Source organism: Ammospiza nelsoni, chromosome 5, assembly GCF_027579445.1.
Source record: "Ammospiza nelsoni isolate bAmmNel1 chromosome 5, bAmmNel1.pri, whole genome shotgun sequence".
Taxonomy (NCBI): Eukaryota; Metazoa; Chordata; class Aves; order Passeriformes; family Passerellidae; genus Ammospiza; species Ammospiza nelsoni.
In genome coordinates this window covers 58,940,655-58,966,491 of record NC_080637.1, presented here as the reverse complement: position 1 = coordinate 58,966,491, position 25,837 = coordinate 58,940,655, and the positions used below count along the sequence as shown (strand labels likewise).

Here is a 25,837-nt window from a genome sequence, read left to right as displayed (position 1 = left end):
TCAGACAGGAAAAAGCATTGAAAAGAAGGGATAGACAGTTGCAATTAAAACAAAATTCTCCAGGCCTTTTAATGAACAAAAAACTTAAACAATGTAAAAATAAAATAGTTCTTCCACTATAAAATCTCTGTTAGCTGAAGTGGCAGTTAGCCACATGGCATACAGAATTAAGGGACTGTGTTGCAGAGAAAAGCAATAACCCCATTAAATGTTATGATGTTAACTTCAGGAATTGCCAAGACTGCTTAGAGTTGCAAGCCTCTGAATGAAACTTCAACTCTGCTGGGAATTTTTCAATTTTTCAATAACATCCTGATCCCTGCTTCTGGCAATAAACCTTAGCAAATTTTCCCCTGGTACCTCTTCTCTTACCCAGTCAGCATGTGGCAGATATTGTAATTTATGTGTCACCAGAACAAGAGTCCTCTTGTCTTCTTGCAGAAACTTCAAAATCCCTTCCTGCATTAAGTGATCACTTAAGTGAATGTCCAGTGCAGAGAATGGGTCATCCTGCAACCACATCAAATTGAAAAATATTAGAACAGGATACAAAAGTGAGGTTTTTCCCTAAAATAGTATTTTTAAACTAGGAAGCATCTGTCTTTATTGATGTTTCATTTCTCTCTAGTGACTAGGGCCAAGTCAGAGGGCTGTGCTCCAGTAAGCTGGAATCCACTGTTCTTCAGTTCACAGCAATGGACTCAGTTTCATTTCTTGTGTCTGGCTGTGTGTAGTGCTGGTGCCTCACTGACAGAGTGCAGGAACACCAGAACTGAAATTTCCCATCCAAATTTGAAAATGCCAGGATCCAAAGCCAAACTTGGGCCCAATTTTGGGGTGAAACTGGCACAGGAAAATTAAAGCAGAGTTAGCAACTCTTCTCATTTCCTCCAAACTAAACTACGTATGTGCTTGGTCTTTACAGTGAGTGAGTGTGGCTGGAAATAAGGCAACATTCAGATAAGGATATCAATATGTAAACACTTTTTCTTCAAGAAGTCTCTCCTTAATTTTGAAGAGGCTCAAACAGCCTCTTCATGAACCTCCTGAAATTCCTAATATGCCTTGAAAGTAATATCAGAAAAGGGAAAGGCTGTCCAACTCCACAGGACTTTGCAGGAGAGTGCTGAGCCCTCAGACTGTTCATTATGGCTCCTTATCATTAATCCTGCTGATTTCTGTGGGACTCTCCTGATAGCAGGTCATCCCTGAGAGCAAGAAGGAGTTAAGACAATCTGTTCCACTCTTCCAGTGTACATCTGTGCAGAAATTCCCACCTTCATCAGTCTCCCAGGATGTTTTGATGCTGCCTCTCTATAGCTTGGTTTTGGAGTTGAATACAGGTCCCCATAGGTCTTCTAAATATAAACTAAATATATGGAATTACAGTTTTTTACTAACTTTGCATGCTCCATGTGAAAAAGAAAAACCTTACCAAGAAGACAATGTTGGTGTTCTGGTAGAGTGCTCGAGCTACACAGATTCTCTGTCGTTGGCCTCCACTTAAATTAATCCCCTAATGATTCAAATGGATCAGAAATAGGCATCTTTGAATAAACCTTATGACAGGCCTTTGGAAATGTGATTTTTTATAATGATAGGATTTATAGTAAATAAAAAACTTCATTAAAATGCTAATTCTATTGATAAACGGGCATAGTCCTCATATAATATCAGAAGAAAAGTTATTATTCATGCATAAGTGTAAATTATGAAGAGCTGCTCTGAGCACAGTAGGCTTTTTAGATTGCAAATGTAATCAATACCAGCATCAAATTCTGCAAGCAAAATATGGGAGACCTTGGTCAAGAAATCCCATTTGAGAAATAGCTGAAAAAGCTGAAGTGATTTCAAATTTTTTGGGTAGTAACCCTTGGTGAATTACAATTATTTACCAGTCTGGCAGCCCAATACAGACTAGAACTGTCTGAGTGACATCAGGTAGTATCTTCTTAATACAAAGGCCAAGCAGAGATTAAAGCATTCACATTATTTACCCTTTCTCCAATTTCTGTCTGGTCACCAAATGGCAGTAAGTCAATATCAGGCTGCAGAGAACAGGCATCTGTAACAGCCTTGTACCTGGAAAAACAACGTGGTCATTGCAATTGTTTACCCAGCCACTCACTCTGCTCACACAAAAACCTCCAGGTAGATGTCACCACGAAGTTTTTATTGCTCTGTGATGGATGAATAATTGTTAAAATAAGTAGGGCAAAATGATTATTGAGGAATAATCCTAGAGCATTGTAAATGAAGCATTATTAAAAAAATGCATCTTTATTAGAAGCCTTTATTGGCAAGACTGCTTTTTAATTATGTAAATTATTGAATACATTCCTCCCTATCATGGAGTTGTTTTGTTGGACTCCAGAATGTTCCATTCTGTTTTCCATTGAGTTTTTATGCTCCCCCTTTAAGTGCCTCTTCATTTTCTTTGGAGTGATGTTACAGGACAAAGTATCCTTAAAGTGCTTCTGGTCTTACCAGAACCAGCAAACCACTTGCAAAATTTTGAAAAAATTTTGGTGACATCTCTGGGTCTGTAGCAGGTGATCTGCTGATAAGCAGCTGGGATCAGACTATATGAGTACTGAAATTAAGCCTTGCCCCTTTGAAACTAGTGAAACAAGCTGATGGATGCAGTGGCTGAAGAATCTGGTCCCTGAAATGTTGGTGCTTTTCTGGATTTTAAGGCATTTGGTCATGCTTAGGTTTTATCAAGCCAGAATGGAGTCATACATCTTAAACAGCACAGACTGAGAGCTACTGGGTGTATTTTCAGTAACTGAAAACAGAGAGAGTGTTGCCTTTGAAAACATCAGCAATTTGTTTTCCTTAGGTCCAGTCACTTTTTCCACATTTCTTAATTGACCTTTTAGAAGGCTGGAAGAAGCAGGTGCTGGGTAGGCACAATAGAAGCTGTGCATCTCAGCTTTCACACTTCTTTCTCCTGTATTTCTAAAGGAAGAATTAAGGCCATTCCCCAGAGGCACCACATCTTCATAAATGCTGTTTTTGGAAAGTGGCTGCTCCAGTAACTTGATCACAGCAGGATTAGCACATAAACTCAATGGAAACATGCCTAGAATCTCTGTTTTCAGAGTCCTTTGGCAACCTTGGGCTCCATTAAACAAAAGAAAATTACATAAGTAGGCTCCAGAGGTGGGATTTATCTCACCTTGGAAATTACACATATGGCTTCAGCTGTATTCTATGGAGAGCCGCTGCCACTGTGGGATTTCTCACAAACATCTTGGACATGTGCACCGGCTAGAGGAGCACCCTGGCTTCAACCAGAAACCTTCCTCTGAGTCATGTCAGCTAAATCCACCACAGGTGATTTATTTTTTTCAATAATATCGACCATTTTTTCAAAAATATCAATCATTCACTGATTGGTATTTTCCAGAATCTACAAACATCCTCCAGAAGATGCCAAAAAGCCCTCTTTAAAAGGAGCTGCCAGGTGTTTTTGCAAGGAGGTGGATATTTACCTCTGCTTATTAAAGGGGCTGCCAAAGATGATGTTCTCCTCCACGGTGGCATTGAGCAGCCACGGCTTCTGAGCTGCATAAGCCACAGAGTACCTGTTCCTACTGCAGACAGACACAGAGTTTTGGTAAGAAACAAATCCCTCACACCATAAAATGTCTGATAATCAGGTTTTTTAAAGTTAATTTCATGAATGTGCATTCAGAAAAACACAGGGAAACACATAAGCAAAACAAAAAGAAGGGAAGAGTTTTAAATTCGATGCTTTTGTTAGAACAGCACCCGCTCTCTCCCCTGATGGCAAAATCTACACTCTGGGTTGCATTCTATTCTCCTATAAAAGGCTGGTACCTACCTCAATCTAGTAATTGCAATTCAAATCCAAAAGCAAATTATAAATTATACTAGAAATATTAAATTCTCACAGGAATAGGTATTTGGCATTATTTTCTCTAATATGAAAACAGAGAGAAAAAAAGCACTATTCAAATGGCACGCTTGACTTGCTGCTTTCTGAAGTGTGAGATTATTTTATGTGGCCACACATATAAATACTTTTTTCTCAGTGAATATTTTTTTTCCTTTCAGGTTATTAGATCCTCAATGATATTGGAAAAGAGGGCAGTTTAATACAGATTGGGAAGAAATCATGGGTAGCCTCCCAAGGATTTATTAGACATACCTTAAATGTGTCTAAATGCCTATTGACATTTGTCAATAGGGGCATGAATGTTCTTTACTGCTGTCTTTTTTTCCAAGGTACAGCAGCAAAAATAGTCATGTATTTTCAGAAATTTTTCTGAGATGTCCAAGGTAATGTGAGGAAGGAGGTGTGAACTGGTACCAGCTCATGGATCTGAACACTTATAGAATCATGGAATGGCCTGCATTGGAAGGGACCTTAAAGATCATCTTGTTCCAACCCCTTCCATGGGCTGGGACACCTTCCACTAGCCCAGCTTGCTCAGAGCTCCATCCTACCTGGCCTGGAACACTTCCAGTGATGGGGCAGCCACAGCTTCTGAGCAGTCTGTGCCAAGGCCTCACTACACATACAATAAAGAAGTTTTGTCTAATATCCAATCTAAATCTGCTCTCTGTCAGTGTGAAGCCATTCCCCTTGTCCTATCACTCCAGGCCCTTGTCAAGAGTCTCTCTCTATCTATTCTTTAGGCTCCATGCTGTTTCTGGAAGACCACAATGAGGTTCCTTTGCTTTGTCTCTTTGATGGTATTGCTTCCACCAAAACATTTGCTTAGCTTCAAGCATGTAGGATCTACTATTGAGAGAGGGGTGCTAAGGCAGGAGAAACAGCTGGTTAGAAGCTGTCAGAAATATCCCAAAACTTCCAGGAGTTTTAGCTGTTCATATGCACTCATATGAAATACATCCTCAAGATTATGGGGCAGCAAACCCTGGTGTGGCTCCCAACCACAGCTCTGTGTGCCACTACCTCTCTCTCATTTATGACATACTTTTAGTGGAGTTTGTCCTTCTTTTAAACCTGGAGCCAGGGGTGGAGTCCCTGCTTGTCTTCAGCTGGAGCTGAGCTGGCTCCCTCTGTGCCCTGCTCCATCCCATCCCAGATTAGGCACCATGGGGAACCAGGTGCTGGGCAGAAAACTCAAAAACATGTGGAAGGAGACACCTAATTATGCCTCATACACAGAGATTCTGCCTTGCATAGCAAGGAGCACACTGAACTCCCACTGTGGTCAGATGGGAGCTGAGCATCTTTCAGACAAGAGACAGAGGTAGTGGTTCACTGGCTGGGGAAGTGTGGGATCCACTGGATTTGCACAGTCTATCAATTAATCCCACAGGAAACAATTATCAACATGGTAAGGAAACATGGAGATGGCTTGAGAGCACAAAGATGAGGATTTGGGGAAATTCTGAAGAAATTAATGATTGTTTTATGATACACTAGAAAAGAAATAATACCTTCTGGATGCTTCAAAAGAAGGTTCAGTTTCATTTACACTGTAAGTTATGGTAAATGACATTTAGTAAGCAGGAAATAAAAAACAACATTCTGTGCTAGTTTTACACACAGTGAACCTGGAGTTAATGACATACTTTAAAAACTCAACATAAGTCTGGGTTTTTATGTTCTTGAAGGGAAAACAAACCAGGTCTAAGCAAAACCATAATACTACTTGAAATGTGACAGTTTCGTATCTACAAGGCATAGTGGCTAAACAGGCAAATTATGTTGTTAGAAAATGTATTTAAAACTAAAATTGTATCATAAAACCTATTAAAAATTAAAATATTAATATTGCATGGCAAGCAATAAGTTAGCTTCTCCGCACAGTTCTGCCAGTAGCCTGCAGAAGCTGATAACTGATGTCAAATTTCCCCTGGAGTAAAGATGAGTTTGCAGCTACACTGTAGGATCAGAATCCTACAGAGATTTTGAATCTCTTTGTAGCACTAAGGCTGCATAAAGCTGTGAAGAAATACATTCTGAAGAACATTCAAATATTAGCAATGGCATGAATGATTTTGCAGTTCCCTCTTTTTGTTAATTGAATTTTTAACAGTGCCAACAGCCTGGAATGGCAGGGAAAGTGGTTTTGGCCCAGCAATGATGCTCATTCCAGGCATAGGGATGCATCACTGCAAAGTGCAAAACTTAAAAGAGATTATACCAGGTAAATTGAAACAGGCATTGGAAAGGGGTAGAAAACTCATGCTAAAACATTATTTTCCTGACTTAAAAAAAAAGCCATGAATAAACAAATCCTCTTCTCTCAGGCCTATGAACACTCCTGATGAAACACTTTTATGTTGAGACAGAAATGAGTGCCTGACTGCTGGGTTACCAGTAAATGCAGCTGCAAACATTGGCAGGCTATCCAAGTCTAGAAAGAGCATAAAAATTCTAATAGCAAGCAGAGTCCTAGGAATACCAGACTCATGGATTAAGCATCTTCCCAAAATGCCAGAACTGAGACGTTGTTTTCTGTGCTGCACATCAGCTTTCTGAGGACTTGGATAATTCAGGCCTCCTAAAATGCACAGTCTTTTGTTTTCTTCATACACCAATTGCCAGAGCAGGTGCTGCATCAGAGCACCTGAGACATAAGTCTCAGAAGTGTCAGAGAGCCACACACTGAGCCTCAAAACAGACAGTCCCACACTAAAACTTGGTCTCTCATTCAGCAGAAGCTTCCTGTCTTCTTTACAATGGGAAAAAAGTCACAAGAAAACAAAAGATGAAATCTAAGAAGAGCTTGAAAAGGGACTGGGAATTAGGTGAAGGCAAACAAGAAGAAGAAACCCTAAACTTGCTCTGTTCAAGACCTCCAAACTTTTATTAGGAGACCACTGCAGGGAAAAGAGAAAATGCTTTCAGGTATAAATTTGGGAGCACCTTCTGAGCTACAAGTAAAAAAACTGGCCACAAGCCTTGCAAGACTCCTTGCAATTCCATGCCAGATTTAATCTGCTTCCCATGATAACAAAACAGATTTTCTCAATGGGAAAGGACTAATTTTAGGAGCTCTGTTTCTTAAACACTTTTTCCTTGGTTAGAAATTTCATTCCCGGCTTGGCTTGACAAATAGACTTTGATTCTCCCAAATTATGAATGAGATTTCTGTGAGAACCCACATTCACCAATAATCCCATGAATAAACACAAAGACCTTTAGTGAGCTGGGACCTTCACAAACAAGGGGATTAAGTATTTGGTTTTGTACTTTATTACCCTGCTGAATCTGAGAGTGATGTGATTGCAGGGCATGGGAGTGGGCTGAAATTGAAGCTCCTGAGATTTCTAAAAAGGGTATTTTATTTGCCTGAGGGGATTAGCATTTATTTCCTCTAGTTCATTTATTTATTGTAATGTGGCTATTTATACTGATTTTCAGCTGTACTATAAAATATGCATATTGCCCATAATGGGGTGTGGTAAGTTCAAGTCTGAAATGGTAGGAAGGGCCAAACTAATCAGTCATTTTTATAGGATTTTGAATATATAAGGTGAAAAAACTAACAACAACATCAAAACAAAAATCAATAGAAATCAAGGTTTTAGGAAAAGTAAAAAAGACCTCTTGTTGAAGTTTAGACACTTTTATGGTAACTCATAATATTTTAAAACAGACTAAAGCATGTCTGAGCAGGCCCTGATTCCCTCATTCTACAAAATAATGAGGGAGGAGAAGGAAGATGCACAAAATCTCTGGGGTACCCCTGTAGCCACAGAATGAGCCATTACCTCTGCTAATATCAGCAGGAAATTGAGGCAAGATGAGGACCAAGCATCTACACAAATTCCATACAGGAGTTTGGAGAAATTTAGGCCTGTTGCCTGCAACCAGAACTGGTAGTTCTGCTGGTTTTGGCCACTGACTTTTGTATGGATGATTTTTTTATCCCTCCAGTGCTCATTATGCCCTTCAGTGCTTTCTGTTAGCTCCTGTGGTTGTAATCTTTGGGTGAGTGTTGCTCTTGGCAATCTTTCTGAGGGGGACATTGACTTTTCCTAATATTTGTCAGAGCCTTCTGAATAATTGAGGACAAAACAGGCCATTTTTGAGGCTCTATTTAACAGTTCTTGTGTTTCCTGAGCTTTTAATTTAGTATACAACAAGCTGTTTGCACAGAAACCATTTCAATGTAGAAAAAACACGTAGCAAGTGAAAAGTTTCCACTTAGCCCCTGTTAGATTGGCAGTCTGAGAAGATTGTTTGGCTTGATGTGCATGAGGGGAATACCTGTCTCTGCATGATTCCCACAAATTATTAAGAAATAACTTATTAATAAATAACTCTCATCTGAAACAGTCTTGGCTGAATGACTACACCCAGACAGCCCCATGCACTAGTGTCTAACAAGCCTCTCAAGCTGATTGCTCACTGGGAAAACAAAAACCCAGCTCCATGTCTAAGGATGTCACATTTCTGGGCCATGTCTCATATAAGTGGGAAAAACTGAGACCCAGCCCATAAGATTTGCCCTGGCCATGATCTTTTACAGAAAGATACATGGCCATGCTTCATTTCCCTGGGATGCCAAGGCAGTGACAACCCCGGCAGCTGGACACACAGCTCTCACAGCAGTCAGCCTCCACAGCAACAGGGCATTTGAATCCCAGTGATGCCTTGCGGGATTGTCCCAATACAACTGGGGCTGCAATCTTACCCATGCTTACAATCACTGTGTTGTTACCACTGAATTTGTAAAGGAATTCACCTAGCCTGCATTTCATCCCTGGATCAGTAGCTGTGTTAGTCATGCATGGAGAATCACATGGAAAGGGACTTAAAAGAGTAAATAGGACCTTTATTATAGTTTTACAAAATACAGGAGCCACTTAATTAAATACCTGAAGTCTCCTTCTGTATTCATCTGTCTGCCAGGCAGTCTGAAATTACCAGCAAAATATAACCATGTTTGCATCAGCTATATCATAATTATAGTGTGCAAGGAAAAAAATCTGAGGTGTTGGCTAAAACCTGAGTTTCTTGGTGTTGTGGTGATGAACAGACTGTTAACCAACTGACAGCATGATTCTATCTCTTGAGCAATATTAAACATATTTTTTTCACAATTCATAATTACAAAACATTTCATAAGCTGTACCTATTATGTTTCTAAGATTTCTCATTTTTCTAATCTTTCCAAGGTTCCATATCTTTGTCTAGGAAAAATCTGAGTCTTTCTCAAATACTTCCTTCAAAACAATTGTGAGAATTATTTCAAGGTACATTCTACTTATTCCTTTTATTTTTTTTTAACTACTGAGAGAAACAATGCCTGATTATGGTATAAAACCTTCATTGCATGTCTCAAAGAAACTAACTGGGGTAGGTCACATCTTCTTCTTCCTTCAAAGCCTAAATTCATATATAATTAAACTAAATTTAGTGTAGCCTTGGCTTCAACTGTACCTGCTACTCCAGTGAGGTCATATGTTTAGAATAGCAGAAAGTGAAGAATAGCTAGAGAGCAAAAATGCCATGGATACTATCACAGGAAAAGCAAAAAACATCCAGTTTACAATATTGCTGTAAGAAAAATATGACAAAGGAGGTTACAAGTCAAGGGATGAGGCAACAAAATATTTGTCTCTGTGACAAAATTCCCTCTTTTCTCAGCAAAAAGATAGTTGAGAGGAATTTGGCATGATGGTTTTAAAGAAACAGAACTGATCTTTAAAACCAAAGAACAAGTCTTGGGGTTATAGCACATCACTTCCACTGTCTCTGCCCTGCCTAGGCTTGAAGAGTGCTTGCTGCCCCACTTCATTACTCTGGAAAGTTCTCATTCACTGGTTCTGAATCCAAGGCCTGACCTCATGAGCACCTGTCCTTTCAGAAACAGCCTTTGCTCAGCCTTTACTTATAAGGTGTTTGGTGTGCTCAGGCTGCTTTTTGATTGTATTACTGTGAAGAGTGACACTGTTCAATAGTTGAGGCTTGAGTGGGTACCAGGGAAGGAGAAAAGCATTGCTCACTTGTAATTTTTTTTTTTCTGTCAGCATTATCAGCAGCTCTGAGGGGAAATACATCCTTTCTGTTAGGCTGGCACCCCCCAGATCCCACTGGGCTGTAGAAGCTCCACACTTTCACTGGTACAGGAACAATGGTACAGGAACAATGTGACAATGCTGCCTTCAATTATAGTGAGTACTGAAGCCTATTTGATAAAAGGAATAGCCTATGCATTCTTTCCAGGTCATTTGCTAGGCCAATATATTAGATATTAATCTCCACACTAGCCTCTCTCCCTTCCTTAGGCACCCGGCTCTGCACATGATAAAACAGTGAAAAATACCTCCTGATTTGCAGGTGATGCGTTCCAGAGAGGATCTGGGTGATGGTAATCACTCAACATGCAGTTCTGGGGCATGAAGTTTACATTTCTCATAGCAAATCTCAGCCTCCTCCTTAAACGAATACAGCAATTAATAGCTATATAAACATACTTGCTCCAGTGAACTTTTCCCTCCAGGGTCTGCATCTCTCCCAATATAGCAAGGAGAAGTGAAGACTTGCCACAGCCAACTTGGCCCACAATCATTGTCATCTGACCTATGATAATAGTAAAAACAACAAAACCATTTTTAAAAAGAAAGAAAAAAACAGTTATACTCTAGTTCACAAGGCCCAGCTAGATTCAGCTCTAGAACACTCAAAGTGATTAAATAATTGTTTTAGCATTCACTACTTAATGGGCAATATTGCATGTATTCATCTATGGAAACATTAATGGACTGCAGTAACACACTAATCTCCAAAGGAATGAGACTTTTGCTTTTACCTATATTAACATTTGTTTTATGGAACTTATTAAAGTTATTTAGGGTCAAACAATATATGGTGGGGAGTGATTATTCAGCCTGGAGTTCCATGAAAATTTGGACCAATCTAGTAAATTAACTGAAGTGAATTTGGGCCAATTGAACTCACTAATTGTGCTGGCCAGTGCATTTCATAGATTCACAGAAAGTTTGGGTTGGAAGGCACCTTACAGACCACCTCATTCCACCCCCCGCTGCCATAGGCAGGGACACCTTCCACTATCCAAGCTTGCTCAGAGGCCTGTACAACCTGGCCTTGGACACTTTCAGGGATAGGGCAGCCACAGCTTCTCTGGGCACCCTGTGCCAGGGCCTCAGCACCTTCACAGGGAACAATTCCTTCCTCATATCCAATCTAAACCTTTTCTCTGGCAGTGTGAAGCCATTGCCCCTTGCCCTATCACTCTGGGCCCTTGTCAAGGTATCTCTCCATCTTTCTTGTAGCCCCTCCCTTTAGGTACTGGAAATTTTCCAGTTAAGCTTCTCTCCAGCTGGGAGCCAAGGGTCTTATTCCCTCCAAAGGAGGCAAACTCTGGCTCACCCAGCCTGTGAACCCATGGCCTCAGACTGTAAACTCCTGGAGCAGAGACATTCTGCGGGTGACGCTTAATGCTACATGGAAACAAGTCATACGGGCTTGGGGATTACTAAATCACCATGTGACAGCAACCTAAAGTAATACTCTATTTTAAAACAAAGCCCTTGATAGGAGATCAAAATAGAGCATAAGACTATTTATTAACATGAAATGCCAGAAGACAGTGTTATGAATATTACAGCATTATCACCACCAACAAAAAATTATTGTTGTTATTATTAATAATAATAAAAAATATTAGTTGCTACTTTTCACACTTGCTATGCAAGTATTTCAAAACAAACCAGCATTTTGTAAACCTGTGGAATTCCTAGCCAAAGACATTGAGGATGCAAGGAATTACAGGAACTCAGCTTGATAAAGAGGAATTCATTAAGAAACAAAATAATTAAGGATTTCTTGACAGAAAAACTCCATCTTCTGAATGAAAATAGTTGTGAACTGGAAGACCGTAATGTTGATAAATGGCAGGAAAAGTATAATATATGGGTATTGCTGAAAATAGCATACTGAGTTAGATGGATCCTTGGTTTGAATGAGTCTGGAGTTCTTCCTCTTTCTTTTTTATTCAATTTCTCTATTAAAAATAATAATGATATTTTTCAACCATTTTCAACCATTTTTTTGTTTATTCTAACTCTTGACTTAGTTTGTGCTATTATAAAACTATATAAACTATATAGATATATACATGCCACAAAGTTTATCTAATGATATTATTATATAACAATACAGCTCATGACCTTGTGTACACTTTAAACTCTATTTTTTTCTTGTAAAATTCTAAATGTGTACCTTTGTGCACTTCAAAACATCAAGAAGTGGAATTAATAACAATTTGACATTATATATTTCACATTTAAGGTATGCTTTCATCCTACCTGTTGGAATTCTAATGTTTATGTTGGACAGTGTAGCTAAACCACTTCCCCATGAAAAGTATCCATTGGTCACCTACAAAATAATTACCACAAATCAGATATTTAAACACAGGAGGGGAAAAATTAGAATGATTAATTTAGACTTAAAATACTTTCATAAAATAAATCTGTGATTTATGAACACGGTGTGGTATGACTGTACACACGGAGATAAAAGCAAGATAAGTTTGTTAAGATTGCCAAACCTCCAAAAATTGTGAGTAAGAAAAGATAAATACACAAATGTACATAATGTATGTAAGGCAAGAAAGGAATGATTTGAGCTGAGCTCTATTTACCAAATACTTTCATTCTGTCAAATATGAAGCTAAAAACTTGGACATCATCAGATTCATGATACCTTTTTGTTTCCTGAGAAAACATGCAATAACTGTAAAAACTGGTCGGAAGCTCACTTTTCTCACTGGAAATTTTGCTAGATGCTAACTTATTAAACTTGCTCTTGCCATGGAAAATTTGAAGTAACAGCAGCACTTGGGCACCATCGGGTGCTGTTGCAGGAGGACCTGCTCCCTATTTTCATGAGGGAAAACATTTTCCAAACCACCTTGATGGCCACATCATCGATCTCCACAGGCCGTGTCTGCTTCCTGGCTGGCTGCTCGTAGCTCTCGAGCTGATACCTCAGGGGCTGCCTCCTGTTGATGGCCTTGGTGTGCTGCACAGAGAGAAGTGAAAACAGGAGAGAAGTTGGAATACTCAGGAGAAGACAGTATTTGGTGCTCTGTAAAGCAAACAATCCATTCCCTTTCCTACCACCATTCCAGCTCAGGAGAAGCAGCCGGTGCTTTTCAATATGTGATAATACAGATACAACATTGTCATGCACACATTTTAGATGTTTTAAACACCCTTAGCTGAATCACAGAAAATATTGGGATTTTTTGCTTCCCATGCATAACCATCCCAAATTTCATCTCTACCATCCCTCTCAAACCCTCTTCCCCATCATCCACAGTCTCTATAGGACTAAACAAAAGGTGGACAGGACAAATAAAATAAAAGCTGAAACAGTCTCAATTTTATTTCTTTTACTATCATTGCTAGCCCAGAAAAACAAGAAAGGTGTTGTTTCAGGTTGGCAAGCTAAAATAAAATTTATTTTGTGCTAATTCTTTCTGTCTGTTTCTGTCTTCAAGTCTCAGTCACATTTCAAATTGTACAGTCAGTTTGTATCTGTTGAAATATACAGCTTTAGAAAAATGTCAAAATGAAAAAACACCTTTTCCCAAATCATCTTCATTTGTCTTTAAATTTTACTCAAATCAACTCTATGTTTAGTACTCCAGAAACAGCATTTTGGAATTAATTCCTATTTCTCAAAGTTTGGTGTTGGTTTTTTCCACCTTTAATTCTGAATTTCCCAAAGCAAGAATTGTTCCTCCCTAAGGATGCCCAGTATAAGATGGATTATATGGGCAACAGACAGTACAAACCCCATAACCACAAGATATCCTCCTGAGCCTTCTATAAAAACCAAGAAGGTTGAATTTTAGTCATATTTAAATATGTTGGTGTATTATGGTTGGTTTAGGTTGCGGTTTTTTTACTACTGACACTTCAGCAATGCTTTAGTGTGTTTGGGGACCCTTCATATCATAAGAACACAGAGACTAGGACATAAAAGAGGCAAAACTGGTCAATATTAGAGCCAGGCTAGGAATAAAACCTCCCAGGCTCTGTCAGCTTGGCCACTGCCCTTGTATGGGGCTGTATGGCCTCTCTGCTTTGAAATTCAGTGTCATAAAGCAGAACTTACAAGTCCTGTGTGCTTCTTACAGGATTCATAAGGTACAGAGCTGTCCCCCCCTCTCCAGCTGTCATCTCCAATCTCGTCACTCAGGAGAAACTCATTCAGCTTCTGTACACTTGAAAGAAAACAGAGGACACTGAGTTACATAAACCCAGGTTTCCACGAATACATTTCCTTTTTTGTGCAGTCACGCCAGCAGGATTTATCAGAAATGTTCCATAAGAAGTTCATGGGATACTTTCATCTGCCACCCTGATGGCAAATGAAGATTTATGTGTGTGGAAAGACAGATGAAAATAATTAAGCATTGTACTGGTAGCTGGGAATGAAGAGCAGAGCAAGTCATGAAGGTGCCAAAGGAGCTCCATGGGAATGGTTTCCCTCTTGGCAGGCTTATCTCTTCTGTGCCTTTCTCAGGCTGTTGCATTCAGGGTTCCTCCATCCTCTGGAAATGCCAGGGCAATGGGTGCATCCTGGCACAGCTTTTGCATCATATAAAAAGGAAACTAAATCTATTAGAGACTGTCTAAAGCAGGTCATGAGGATGGTGAAGGGTCTGCAGGGAAATATGAGGAACATATTCCTCCATATGAGGAACAGTTGAGGTCACCTGGCTTGCTCAGCCTGAAGAAGAGGAGACTAAGGAGAGACCTCACAGCAGTTCTGCAGCTTTCTCACCAGGGAAAGGGAAGGGAAAAGTTCTGCAGTTTCTTCATGATGGGAAGTGAAGAGGCAACTACCAATCTCTGCTCTCTGTGACCAGTGACAGGACTCAAGGAAACAGCATGAAGCTGTGTCAGGGAGCTTTAGGCTGGATATCAGGATATCAGGAAAAATGTCTGAACAACCAGAGGGTGTTCAGGCACTGCAACAGGCTCTCCAGGGAAGTGGTCACAGCTGCAAGGCTGACAGAGTGCAAGAAGCATTTGAATACCGCTCTGAGGCACAGGGTGGGATTCCTGGGCTGTTCTGTGCAGGACCAGGAGCTGGACTCAATGATCCTGGTGTGTCCCTCCCATCTCAGTACATTCTGGGATTCCATGGTTCTGGGCACAGCATGCACACAGGGCCTGGGTACTGCACACCTCAGCACAGCCACAGCCAGCCCTGGAGACATACAGCAACTCTTTGCTTAGCTCTTAAAATTGTCTGCTGGGAAATACAGCACACAAGTTCAATTCATTCTTCATCACAGGGGGATTTGCTCCACTCTTTCTGTCCCCCTTCCTTTCAGAGTGCTGTAAGCACCTGGGTCTTTATCATTCCAGGGAAGGGATGAACAAAATCACACATCAGTCATGGTGAAGTTATTACCTTGCAAAAACTAAAATCAAGGTGCATTGGGTCAGAGACTGGGAAAGCAGAAGGACATATGCCTTCAGATCAGAGATTTGAACATTAATCTGCAAATGAGAAAGTAGTCTATTTCAAAGCCTGTCTTTGTATTTTATATTAAATTATCAATACATCTTCAAGCCACAGAGAGACAGGTCAGCAAGAAAGCACTGCTATTATCATTATTTCCTCCTGCCAGCATGCCTGTTCCTGTCTTCTCTCTTAAACAGAAAATTTATGTGCCCCATAAATTGGGATATGTCTCCATATCAGAATTTCAGTCTTACATAAGGGGTAAGCAAGAATTAATTTTCTTATAGAAGATACAAGACCTTGTTTTGATCATGCATCTAAAATGACATCAACCCTTATTTTGCATTTGAATGAGGTACACTCAGAAGTTTTAGTGGCACTAGAACTACTCTTGAACAGAAAATTGAGATTCTGGCCAAAGTATAAGCTCTTAATCCCAAAAATTATAAGCACATATTCGTGTGTGTATTTGATTGAGGATAGAGCCATGGAGTGGCCAAACACACATTCTTTATCCTTCACTTGGGGGACATGATGTGCATGGGAGAAAGATGTTAGGAAATGGGTTTGACAAAGGATGCAGTTTGTTTTGGCAAATCTGGTCTTTAAATATTGCCCTGGGGGTGGCCAGCAGTGTAAAGGAAAATGTACACACCATTTTGATATTAGGGCTATGCTAAACATAGTGCAGAGATGTAGAGGCTTGGATGATTTATAGAGCAGCCTGGAGATTTTCCACTACTCAGAAATCATTTTCAACCTAGGGAAAGCATCTCATGTGGCCCTGCTCCTGCTGCTGCTTTGATAAAAATAAACTCTGTTAAGTTTTTGTTTGTTTGCTTTTTAAAGTCAGTGTGGCACTGGCAAAGGACAGCTGTGGAGCCTGAAGTCCCCTTGACTGATGCTTGATATTACCATTACCCACTGAAAACAGACAGTGACAGCAGCAATACCATTTCTTTCCAATGTGCCTCATCCTTGGCATAAAGGAATGATGTTTCTGTGTGGGAAGCTTAGTTCTGTCTTCACATCCTGCTAGTGCTTGGCATCTGACACTTTACTGCCAGCCAGGTGTCATTTTGCATCTCTTGGGACATCTTGACAGGGTGTAGGTCTGCACTATGACTGTGACTGTGTCCATACAGGCCATAGATACAACACCCAAAAGCCTGAAATTCAACTTATGCCAATCTGCTCCTTCAAGATTAAGTGCCCTATAGCCCATCATGAAGGAAGCTGCTCTGTTGGGCTGTTTTACAGAAATAAATACCTGGAACAGGATGCAGGACATCATTAAATTCTCACTTATAGCCCAATGTACTTTATGTGGAGGTAGGGTTTAGTTACTCTTCAGCAGGGCTGGTCTTGCTAGAGAGCTTCACACCAGGCTCTCTCACCCCCTCAGTGCTGACGAGAGCCCAGAGAATGTGATGGAAGAGTGGTGGTGGGTGGTCAGAATGTGAGAGGAGGAGCACCTCCCAAGGAAGGACAGTGAAGCTCTGAATCAATCCCAAGTGCCAAAGTTAGTGACATTGTAAAAAGAATGGAACATTAGGAATCACAGAATCACAGAATGGCCTAGGTTGGAAGGAATCTTAAAGATCACCTGGTACTAACCTCCCTGAAATGGGCAGGGACACCTTCCACTAGCCCAGCTTGCTCAGAGGCCTGTCCAACCTGGTCTTGGACACTTCCAGGGATCCAGGGGCAGCTGCTCTGGGCAACCTGTGCCAGGGCCTCAGCACTCTCACAGGGAACAATTTCTTCCTCATATCCAACCTAAACCTGCTCTCTGTCACTGTGAAGCCATTGCCCCTTGTCCTGTCACTCCAGGCCCTTGTCAAAAGTCTCTCTCCATCTTTCCTGTGGGCTCCCTTCAGGCACTGCAAGGCCACAGTGAGGTCACCCCAAAGCCTTCTCTTCTCCAGGTGAACAATCCCAATGAACAAGTCCCTCAGCCTTTCCTCCCAGCAGAGCTGCTCCATCCCTCTGATCCCCTTGGTGACCCTGCTCTGGAATGGCTCTGCAGCTGTCTGTCCTTCCTATGCTGTGTTTCTTTGTGTCATGGAGTAAAAAGGAAAGGTCACTGATTTCTCTCACATCTTTAGCATCAGAGGTCCACCTCACAACACTCTTCCATGTGAGCTGGTAGGAACAACTTTTTCTGGTACTGAATGTGAGTGTTCAGGAGTTGGAGGAAGGAGAAGAACCACTTACCTCACGATGGCCTTGACTGCAAAACGAACCACGGTGGAGAGCAGGAACAGAGGAGTGACCAGGATGTGGAACAGTGACAGGGATGCAAATGCCTGGGCGGGCTGCAGGGGCTTGTCACTGGTGTATGCATAAGTCACAAAGGTCTGCCACATCAGGGAAAGAGCATGTCAGGACAAGGACTCTTGAACAAGATGAACAAGGACAGCAAGCAAAATATTTTGCTCAGCTAAGGCTAAGAACAATCTAAGTTCACTGGGAATCAGGATAAACTGAAGAGAAAGGTGTGTTCTGTTAAAACAAAATAGATTTTAAAATCTTGCCAGTGATTTCAAGAGGTTTACATGTTGAAGAATGAAAGTTTTCAATTTTTACAATTTTTCAATTTTTACAATTTTCATTGTAAAATCTAGCATTTGATCACAGCTTTGTAATTGACTTTAGGGTTTACAGGAAACACACAACCCAGAAAAAAACCCATTAAGAATCTAACAAATCTTGGGTTGTTTTTTTTTTCACAGATGCAGAATTCTGGTCATAAATGTTCCAATTCTTGTACACACTCAGCATACTCTGCCCCCAAAATTTGGTCTATGAGAGCTCCTTACTGACCAGCATGGCATAGTTCCTCTAGTGCATGAGGCTGAGACTTAAACCTGGAGGACAAGCAAAATTTATTCCTCTTTAAACTGCAGAGTATCCTTTCTAGAAAACTTTAATGGTGCCTCATAATGGATTTTGAAACAGGAATTTATTTTGCTGCTAAAGAAAAAGAGAAGACACTCAAAATCCCTTTCCAAAAGAGCTTTTCAAAATGAGTCCTCTTTCAATTGCAATGGTCTTTCTTTCTCTTTCTTTCTCTTTCTTTCTCTTTCTCTTTCTCTTTCTTTCTTTCTTTCTTTCTTTCTTTCTTTCTTTCTTTCTTTCTTTCTTTCTTTCTTTCTTTCTTTCTTTCTTTCTTTCTTTCTTTCTTTCTTTCTTTCTTTCTTTCTTTCTCTTTCTTTCTTTCTTTCTTTCTTTCTTTCTTTCTTTCTTTCTTTCTTTCTTTCTTTCTTTCTTTCTTTCTTTCTTTCTTTCTTTCTTTCTTTCTTTCTTTCTTTCTTTCTTTCTTTCTTTCTTTCTTTCTTTCTTTCTTTCTTTCTTTCTTTCTTTCTTTCTTTCTTTCTTTCTTTCTTTCTTTCTTTCTTTCTTTCTTTCTTTCTTTCTTTCTTTCTTTCTTTCTTTCTTTCTTTCTTTCTTTCTTTCTTTCTTTCTTTCTTTCTTTCTTTCTTTCTTTCTTTCTTTCTTTCTTTCTTTCTTTCTTTCTTTCTTTCTTTCTTTCTTTCTTTCTTTCTTTCTTTCTTTCTTTCTTTCTTTCTTTCTTTCTTTCTTTCTTTCTTTCTTTCTTTCTTTCTTTCTTTCTTTCTTTCTTTCTTTCTTTCTTTCTTTCTTTCTTTCTTTCTTTCTTTCTTTCTTTCTTTCTTTTCCTTTCTTTTCCTTCCTTTTCCTTCCTTTTCCTTCCTTCCTTCCTTCCTTCCTAGATGTAATGATTTTTCTTTCTTACAGTAAAAAATTATTTTTCTCTTTGGTTTTACCAATCCACCTTCTGGGAATGAAAACTTCCAGTGTCATGTTCTTCTACAGTTAGCAGAGGCACCTGAATTCATCTGCTGGTTTTTTGAAGAATAGGTCCCACAATAACAATGGTGCTATTTCTTCCTTTTTACACTCCCTCTCCCCACTTTCCTCTCCCTTTTTAAAAAGGAAAACTGAAAAAAAACCATTTCTTACTGCAAGAACAGCTGCTATTGGTATGGCTGCATTCATAAAAACTGGGAAAGAGAAATAAAATAAGCATCAGATTATAGGAAATAAAAAAAACCAATTTTACAGTAACTGTATGACACTAAAATAATGGAGTTATTTCCAATTCAAGTAATTAAGACTCCCAAAGGAAAATTAGTCTACAGGAAGAAATTTCCTTCCCTGATAGTCAGAGATCTTAAACACACCAACAAATAAGCCCTAGAATTCTCTCATTTGTTCACTCTACTAAGCTGGGATAAAAATCATTATGTGCACAATTAATATGAAACACAACTAAAATATTACTCAACCCTTCTGCATTGCAGAAAACACAATTTATATGAAGAAAATATAATTTATCTTTGCTGCTGTCAGAGCTGCCAATATTACCTGGAGCCTTCTTACTATAAAGCAACTCTTAATTGTAATGTCACAATGATGGTAAGAGAAAACTTACTGCAAAAAAAACTCCCAACAATATGTATTTTATCCTTTTGAATTTCTGTGCTATGTATTTATCATGCCTTTTTATTTTAATGACATTACACACAGACAAAAATGTCACAGGCACAGCTGTATCTCTCTTTAACTGAAGTTGGGAGGAACGTTGACATGAAAAACAGGATAATTTTCCAAGTCCTAAAAGCTCAGTTACTTACTGGAAAGAGATGTATGAAGTGCAAAGGTTTTGAGACTGGTGAGCTCTTTCATTCTCGTTTCTTCCACACTTTTACAAAATATGTGCTCCCAGGCATAAAGCTTTAATAACTTAATGCCTTTGAGTATCTCATTGGTTTTCTTTAATCTCTCAGTAGAATAGTCCTTCAGTTCAAGAGAAAACCAGGGAAAAAAATTTATAACTGTTTGTAGTCTTATTGACAACCCTCTTTTCCCCTCACTTCTGTTGTTAGATTAATTTAAAAAATAATTTTGTTCATTTGTGATTTTGTACAGGTGCCATACTAAGAGGAAGAATATAAAATTTCATTTTCTTTGGAGGTATTAAAATATTTGCAACCACTAGGGGAAATGGTGTCCATAACCACAGACAGAAAACTAAATGGATGTATTTGCTGATGCAAGAATCATTCTGGGATCTAGTTGTAAAAATAAGTGAGATATTTATCAATGTATTTAGCTAAATTCCCCTCATCAGAAAACAGTAATAGTAAGTTTTGGTAAAATCATAATCCAAAAGATGCTATGAGTCAGAGGAAGTCAGAATAGAGCAGTAGGAAAGTGAGATTATTTCCAAAACTATGCAAAGATAAGTTCTCTGTACAATTTTTACAGGCTACAAAAACGGGCACAACTCAACAGGATTGAAGTGTGCTGGCAATTAGATCCATGCATCAATAATTTGCGTATTGAATATTAAGATAAAAAGGATCTCTAAATATTTGGCAATTTAAACATCAAAGGCTTATTTTAAAAGTTCAAGGGTCACAGCAAGAAAGTTAAAAATTAGACAAAAGAGCAGAAAACAGTTCTAACTGGTGAACTAAAAGAGGCAGAAAAATAAACTTACAGCACTGAAGAATTTAGATATGAATACAAAATAATCCAGCAGTGCCAACGGATTTTTAGAAAATACCAAAGCTTAGGCAGAGAGTAAAATGTCTCTAGACTTTACAGAGGGAGGTTGTGCACATTCTTTAATACTTTTCTGCTATAATTTATCAGGTTTTTGCACTGTTTGCTAACATCCCATGAAATACAACATCTGCATCTGGGAATAACACCCTTTCATGGAGTGGAATTCAGACAAAGTGGTGCTAGTTGCATTAAAAATACTCTTTGCAGAGAAGGCAGGTCAAGGCCCACATACTTTTTTGAGATTCTCTTCTGACAAATTGTGGGGAAGGAAGAGACACTGAGCCACAAAAAAACAGACAGGGAGGGACAGTGCAACTGAGGGATGGCCTGCCCAAATGCACACAGTGGTTTTCACTAACTAGAAGAACAGAACCCAGAAACCCTGTTCTCATTTCTGGATCACAAATATCACTGAATTTCTGGATCACAAATATCACTGAAATAATTCACTTACAAGAGTGCTCTTCTGAGCCTCAGCCAGCTTGGTGGCTATGAAGTACTGGATGGGAGCTAAGAGCACGATGACAGCAGCCCCAACCAAGGCACTCACTCCCAGCAGGTTATAGAGGAGGATCACACCCATTATTATCTGTGAAGAGAAAAGCAACACAGAAAAAAAAAAAAAAAAAAAAAAAAAAAAAAAAAAAAAAAAAGTAGATTTCAATATGCCAGAACCACACCAGGAGAAAAATGTTTGTTCTTTGAATAAACACTTAAATGGTTCATAGGAATCAGCTGAGCCCATACTTCAGGAGGTCACATTTGGAAAGTGTGGGAAATAAACCCAGAAGCCTTTCTTTTTGACATTAACTAAATAGTTTGTGTTAGTGCCTGGTAGTTCTAATTCCAGACTGGGTTTCCACAAAACTGAAGGAGCACTAAAATGATGGTGCTTGCCCTGAGGCATTTTACAGAGCTCCTGGCCTCAAGTCTTGTTTACACTAGAGCTCCTTACCTCACTCTGGAAGCATTCAGAGGTCTTAGGGCTGTCATGGATCACAGTTGCATTGTGCTGTACTGTCCCTGTGCAACTGCAGGCAGAGGGACATCACAGACAGGCACTGAAGCACGAAGCAGCTGTGCTGGGGCTGACACAATCTGAGCTTGGGCATCAATACCGTGCAGCCCTGGAGGAAAATGCTGCCTTAGCCCTGCAAAGGGCTTGGGAGCACTTCCTACAGAAGGCTACCTGGGAATGGCTGTGGTGTGACTCCTGTGATTCTGGTTCCTGAGTTAATTCAAGCTCTGCTATATAAATATCTCTATTAAAAGCTCGACTTTGGGATAGAGTGATGTCCTCAGTGATGAGGGCATACCGAATTAGTTGCATATCTCATACTTTTATCTCTTAAACAAGTCTGTCTTTAAATCTCTCTTCTTAATTTTACAGAATCAGAAGTAAGAATCAATGGTGTTTAACATTTTTAAAGCAATATTTAGCTTTTCAGGGTCCCGTGCTGCAAATTACCATACCTTGCCATAGCAATCAGATCACCTGTTCATCTAAATAACTTTCAAAGTATTGATAGCAACACTTCCATCCACTTCACAGGATGTGAAACAGTGAAATGAAACCATATATATTATTTCTAATTTCTGTTTCCATGTAGCCTTTTTTGCCTTTTTTCATAAACTATTTCATGACACTCTAAACCCTACCTAACCCATTAGTAGTAATAATTACTGACTAATAAAATAGATTACTGATGCAGCTTCAGGAAATTCAGCAAAACAGATCTACTATAAGAGTTGGTTCTACCCCTTTAAAAAATTCTTTAATGTCAGTGGGATCACCATCAGATAAGGACCATGCCAAACACACCCTGAGATAAAATTCTGAAGAGGCAACAGGAGTCCAAGCTTCAGGGAAAATTAGCATGTCTCAGGTCATTAAGTCATTGGCATTTTTGAAAATTTCTTTTGAGCTAAATAATCTCAACCTTTCCTTCCTACAGATCTGCCTCCATTTCTTTCCCAGCCTTTTTAAGAAGCAGGTATGTTTAGTGACTAAGTTGCTTAGATGAGGGCTCCTCTGAGCATTGTCAGTGTTCATGTCAGTCATGGAGCAGGATTCAATTGCTGTTGGTCCTGCCACAAAACCCAGTTACAAGTGGACACTGCAGAAACAATGCTTAGGGCTGATGCCAGGTGGCAAAATAAAAGCAATGGATTTGTGTCAGCAGTGGAAGAAATATGAGCAGGAAAAAGGATTGCAGGTCCTCATTCTTCAAGTCACAGACATGGAAATCCTGCTAAAAAAACCCTCTCTCTTCACTGGCCCTTGAAAAGATACCTTTCCAGCCCTTAGGGCACCTTTCTGCTTGCTAATCTTAGTGGGAAGTGCAAGTTCCCCTCTGGATTTTGTGGCAGTGTCCCAGACATGCACTCTCCTCAGCCAGGCTGGAGTATCTCTGAAATCAGACCCTAACTTGGATGCTCTACCTGAACAGGCATTGCCCAGAGATTGGGGCACAGGAACAAGAACCACATTAATTGGTTGGTTTCTATGGCAACCAAGTTATTGATTTGTCCCAGTGTCATCTCTCCCATGGACAAGTTGGATGTAGAAAGCCTCAGGATCTTATTATATATCATTGCCTGTAAGAAAGGGGAAAAAAGGAAGTTACTAAAATTATGTAATTATGAACGACCAGTAGCAGTGGGGTGTTTCAAACTGCATCATCAGCCTTTACCTAGGACAGCCCTTCTCCCAGTCTCTCACCTGAGACAAAGAGAGATGGAGACAGAGTGAGAGAAAGCACAAGAGAGAGAACTGACTTTAAAAAACTCCAGTTCCTCTTAAAAGGTTTGTTGCTTAACGCAGACCTAAAATAGAACAAAAAATTACAACAAAACATCAAAATTTAAGAAATTGGCCAAAGAACCTTTTTAATAAGCATTTGGTGAGCTTGCTTTCCTGTGACACTGTCTGTCAAAAAGATCCTTGTTTCTGATAAGACAAGTAAATTCATGCTCTGAAGTTTGATCAGAGTGGATATATATTCCTTTGGGTTCCTCTCCATTATCTGGCCATTCCATTCCATAAATTTTGTAGGAGTTTAACAGGGTTTCAAATTAATCAGGGCTTACATCTACTGAATTTTAAAGGCAAATATTGTGAGCCCAGTTTGCAGTTATGATCAAACATCAAATGCTGCAGCTCTAAGGAAGTTTTTAAAATAATTTGTCCTTTTGGACCCATTTTCTTCATTAATAAAGTATATCCTGTAGAATTAATCAGAAATGCCTGGTGAATTATATCAACTGCATATGCTCCTAAGAGTCTCAATTTTGGTAAGTGGGAGTCACAAAAAAGAGTCACAAAAAGGAAATAACCAGGAGCTCTTTCATCCCCAAGTCTGCACCATCTATCCTGGGAGAAGGCAGAAAATGTTTGAAGCAGCTCCATTAATCAGAGCAAGTACAAAAAAAAAGCTTCCATGCTGAGACGATATTCCCATGGTTAGTTACATCTGGCAAATCATCAGTTCCAGCTCCTGGATTGCTACTGCTGCCTGTGGAGCTTGGTCTGTGCAGAGCCCTGCTACACTCCCCCACGTGCTGGGCTGTGCTGGCTCCAGTCCACAAACAGGGCTCTCACAGAGGGTTAAGGGATGCTGGGGTTACAGACACAGCCCTGCAGATGAATCACTCCCGTCCCATCCCACAGGGCTCTGTGCTAAAGGGCATAAATATCCAGAGTCGCCACTGCCGACGCACGCACAGCGTTCCCATAGAACAAGCACACTCTGCAGATGGCTCTGTCCACAGTCAGCAGAAGCAAACTCATAAGCAAATGAACAAAGCAGATGCAGAGCCAAAATGACACTGCTGATCTTAATCTATCTCCCATTGTATGCAAAGATGTGTTTTCATATGCATGGGGTTTTATGGGTGTTAAACTTCCAACAGGTTAGAGTGGTGGGATTAGTTTTTAGCAAAAGGAATTGGTGCCAGCAGTTTGCCCGCCCTACTTTGTCCAGTTTTCTGTATAAAAATACAGTACATATCTTCTCTGAAACCATCATTTCAAGCTCAGTCTTCAGATGAAGAATGAGACAAATGAAAGGACAAAGCTGCAGCTGTTACTAGTGAATCTCCTGGCAGATCTTTGCTCACCAGTAAGGCACCCCGGAGGTTGATGCCAGTCTCTGTAGTCACATAGTAGGAGGCCTGCAGGAATGTCCTCTGCAGGATAAGAGCCAGGAAGAGAAGGACTGCCAAGACATAAACATTCCTGAGGAATTCCTCTGATGAAAGGTAGGAGTTTGATGGATCCTTCACCTGAAAAGAAAGGAAAAAATTATGCAGGTGCCATAGGAGAGATTGTATATTCCCTCCTATGTGAGAAGCTGGAAACAAGCAAATTTAATCATTGCATTGGAATAAAACATATTGCTGGTGTTATGGGAAAGTTATAGAAATCAGATTTCTCTCACTGACCTCTACATCAAAATCATTTGGATACAAATTTAAAACTCTGCTCCTGTTCCAAAGACTGAGGATTGAGATGCTTTAGCAGTTCTAAAATTGTTCAGTTTTAGCAGGAAAGGAACAATAAGGTCACCATGTCTGCCTTGTCTTTAGTTTCCCCATCAAATTGTGGTGATTTGTAGAATAGAAATGCTACTTAGTAGAAAATAAAGCTCATTCTACCTGTCCCACAGAGAAGCCACAAGAAAATATTTTTTATTATATGGGATTAGTTATTTATGTTGCATTTGCATATAATGGAAACAATTTCTTCCACAAGTATAGTCTATTATAGCCATA

General features: G+C 39.7%; 1 protein-coding gene across 8 annotated transcripts in view; it reads right to left on the bottom strand.

Moving 5' to 3' along the window:
* ABCC9 (ATP binding cassette subfamily C member 9) overlaps positions 1-25,837 on the bottom strand; it is a 71,340-nt gene that overhangs the window by 25,452 nt on the left and 20,051 nt on the right. For 5 of the 8 annotated variants that reach the window (XM_059471998.1, XM_059471999.1, XM_059472002.1 and 2 more), the window contains 16 exons: positions 25,184-25,348; positions 23,507-23,662; positions 21,519-21,653; positions 20,128-20,290; positions 19,454-19,494; positions 17,687-17,829; positions 14,108-14,216; positions 12,896-13,006; positions 12,289-12,361; positions 10,435-10,540; positions 8,833-8,871; positions 5,440-5,478; positions 3,498-3,599; positions 1,998-2,082; positions 1,436-1,516; positions 373-510 (listed from right to left, as the gene is read on the bottom strand). In XM_059471998.1, coding sequence (XP_059327981.1) covers positions 373-510; positions 1,436-1,516; positions 1,998-2,082; positions 3,498-3,599; positions 5,440-5,478; positions 8,833-8,871; positions 10,435-10,540; positions 12,289-12,361; positions 12,896-13,006; positions 14,108-14,216; positions 17,687-17,829; positions 19,454-19,494; positions 20,128-20,290; positions 21,519-21,653; positions 23,507-23,662; positions 25,184-25,348 — 1,686 coding nt within the window. The remainder of the gene's footprint in view (positions 1-372; positions 511-1,435; positions 1,517-1,997; positions 2,083-3,497; positions 3,600-5,439; positions 5,479-8,832; positions 8,872-10,434; positions 10,541-12,288; positions 12,362-12,895; positions 13,007-14,107; positions 14,217-17,686; positions 17,830-19,453; positions 19,495-20,127; positions 20,291-21,518; positions 21,654-23,506; positions 23,663-25,183; positions 25,349-25,837) is intronic. The other 3 variants (XM_059472004.1, XM_059472005.1, XM_059472006.1) reach the window with 3 other exon arrangements.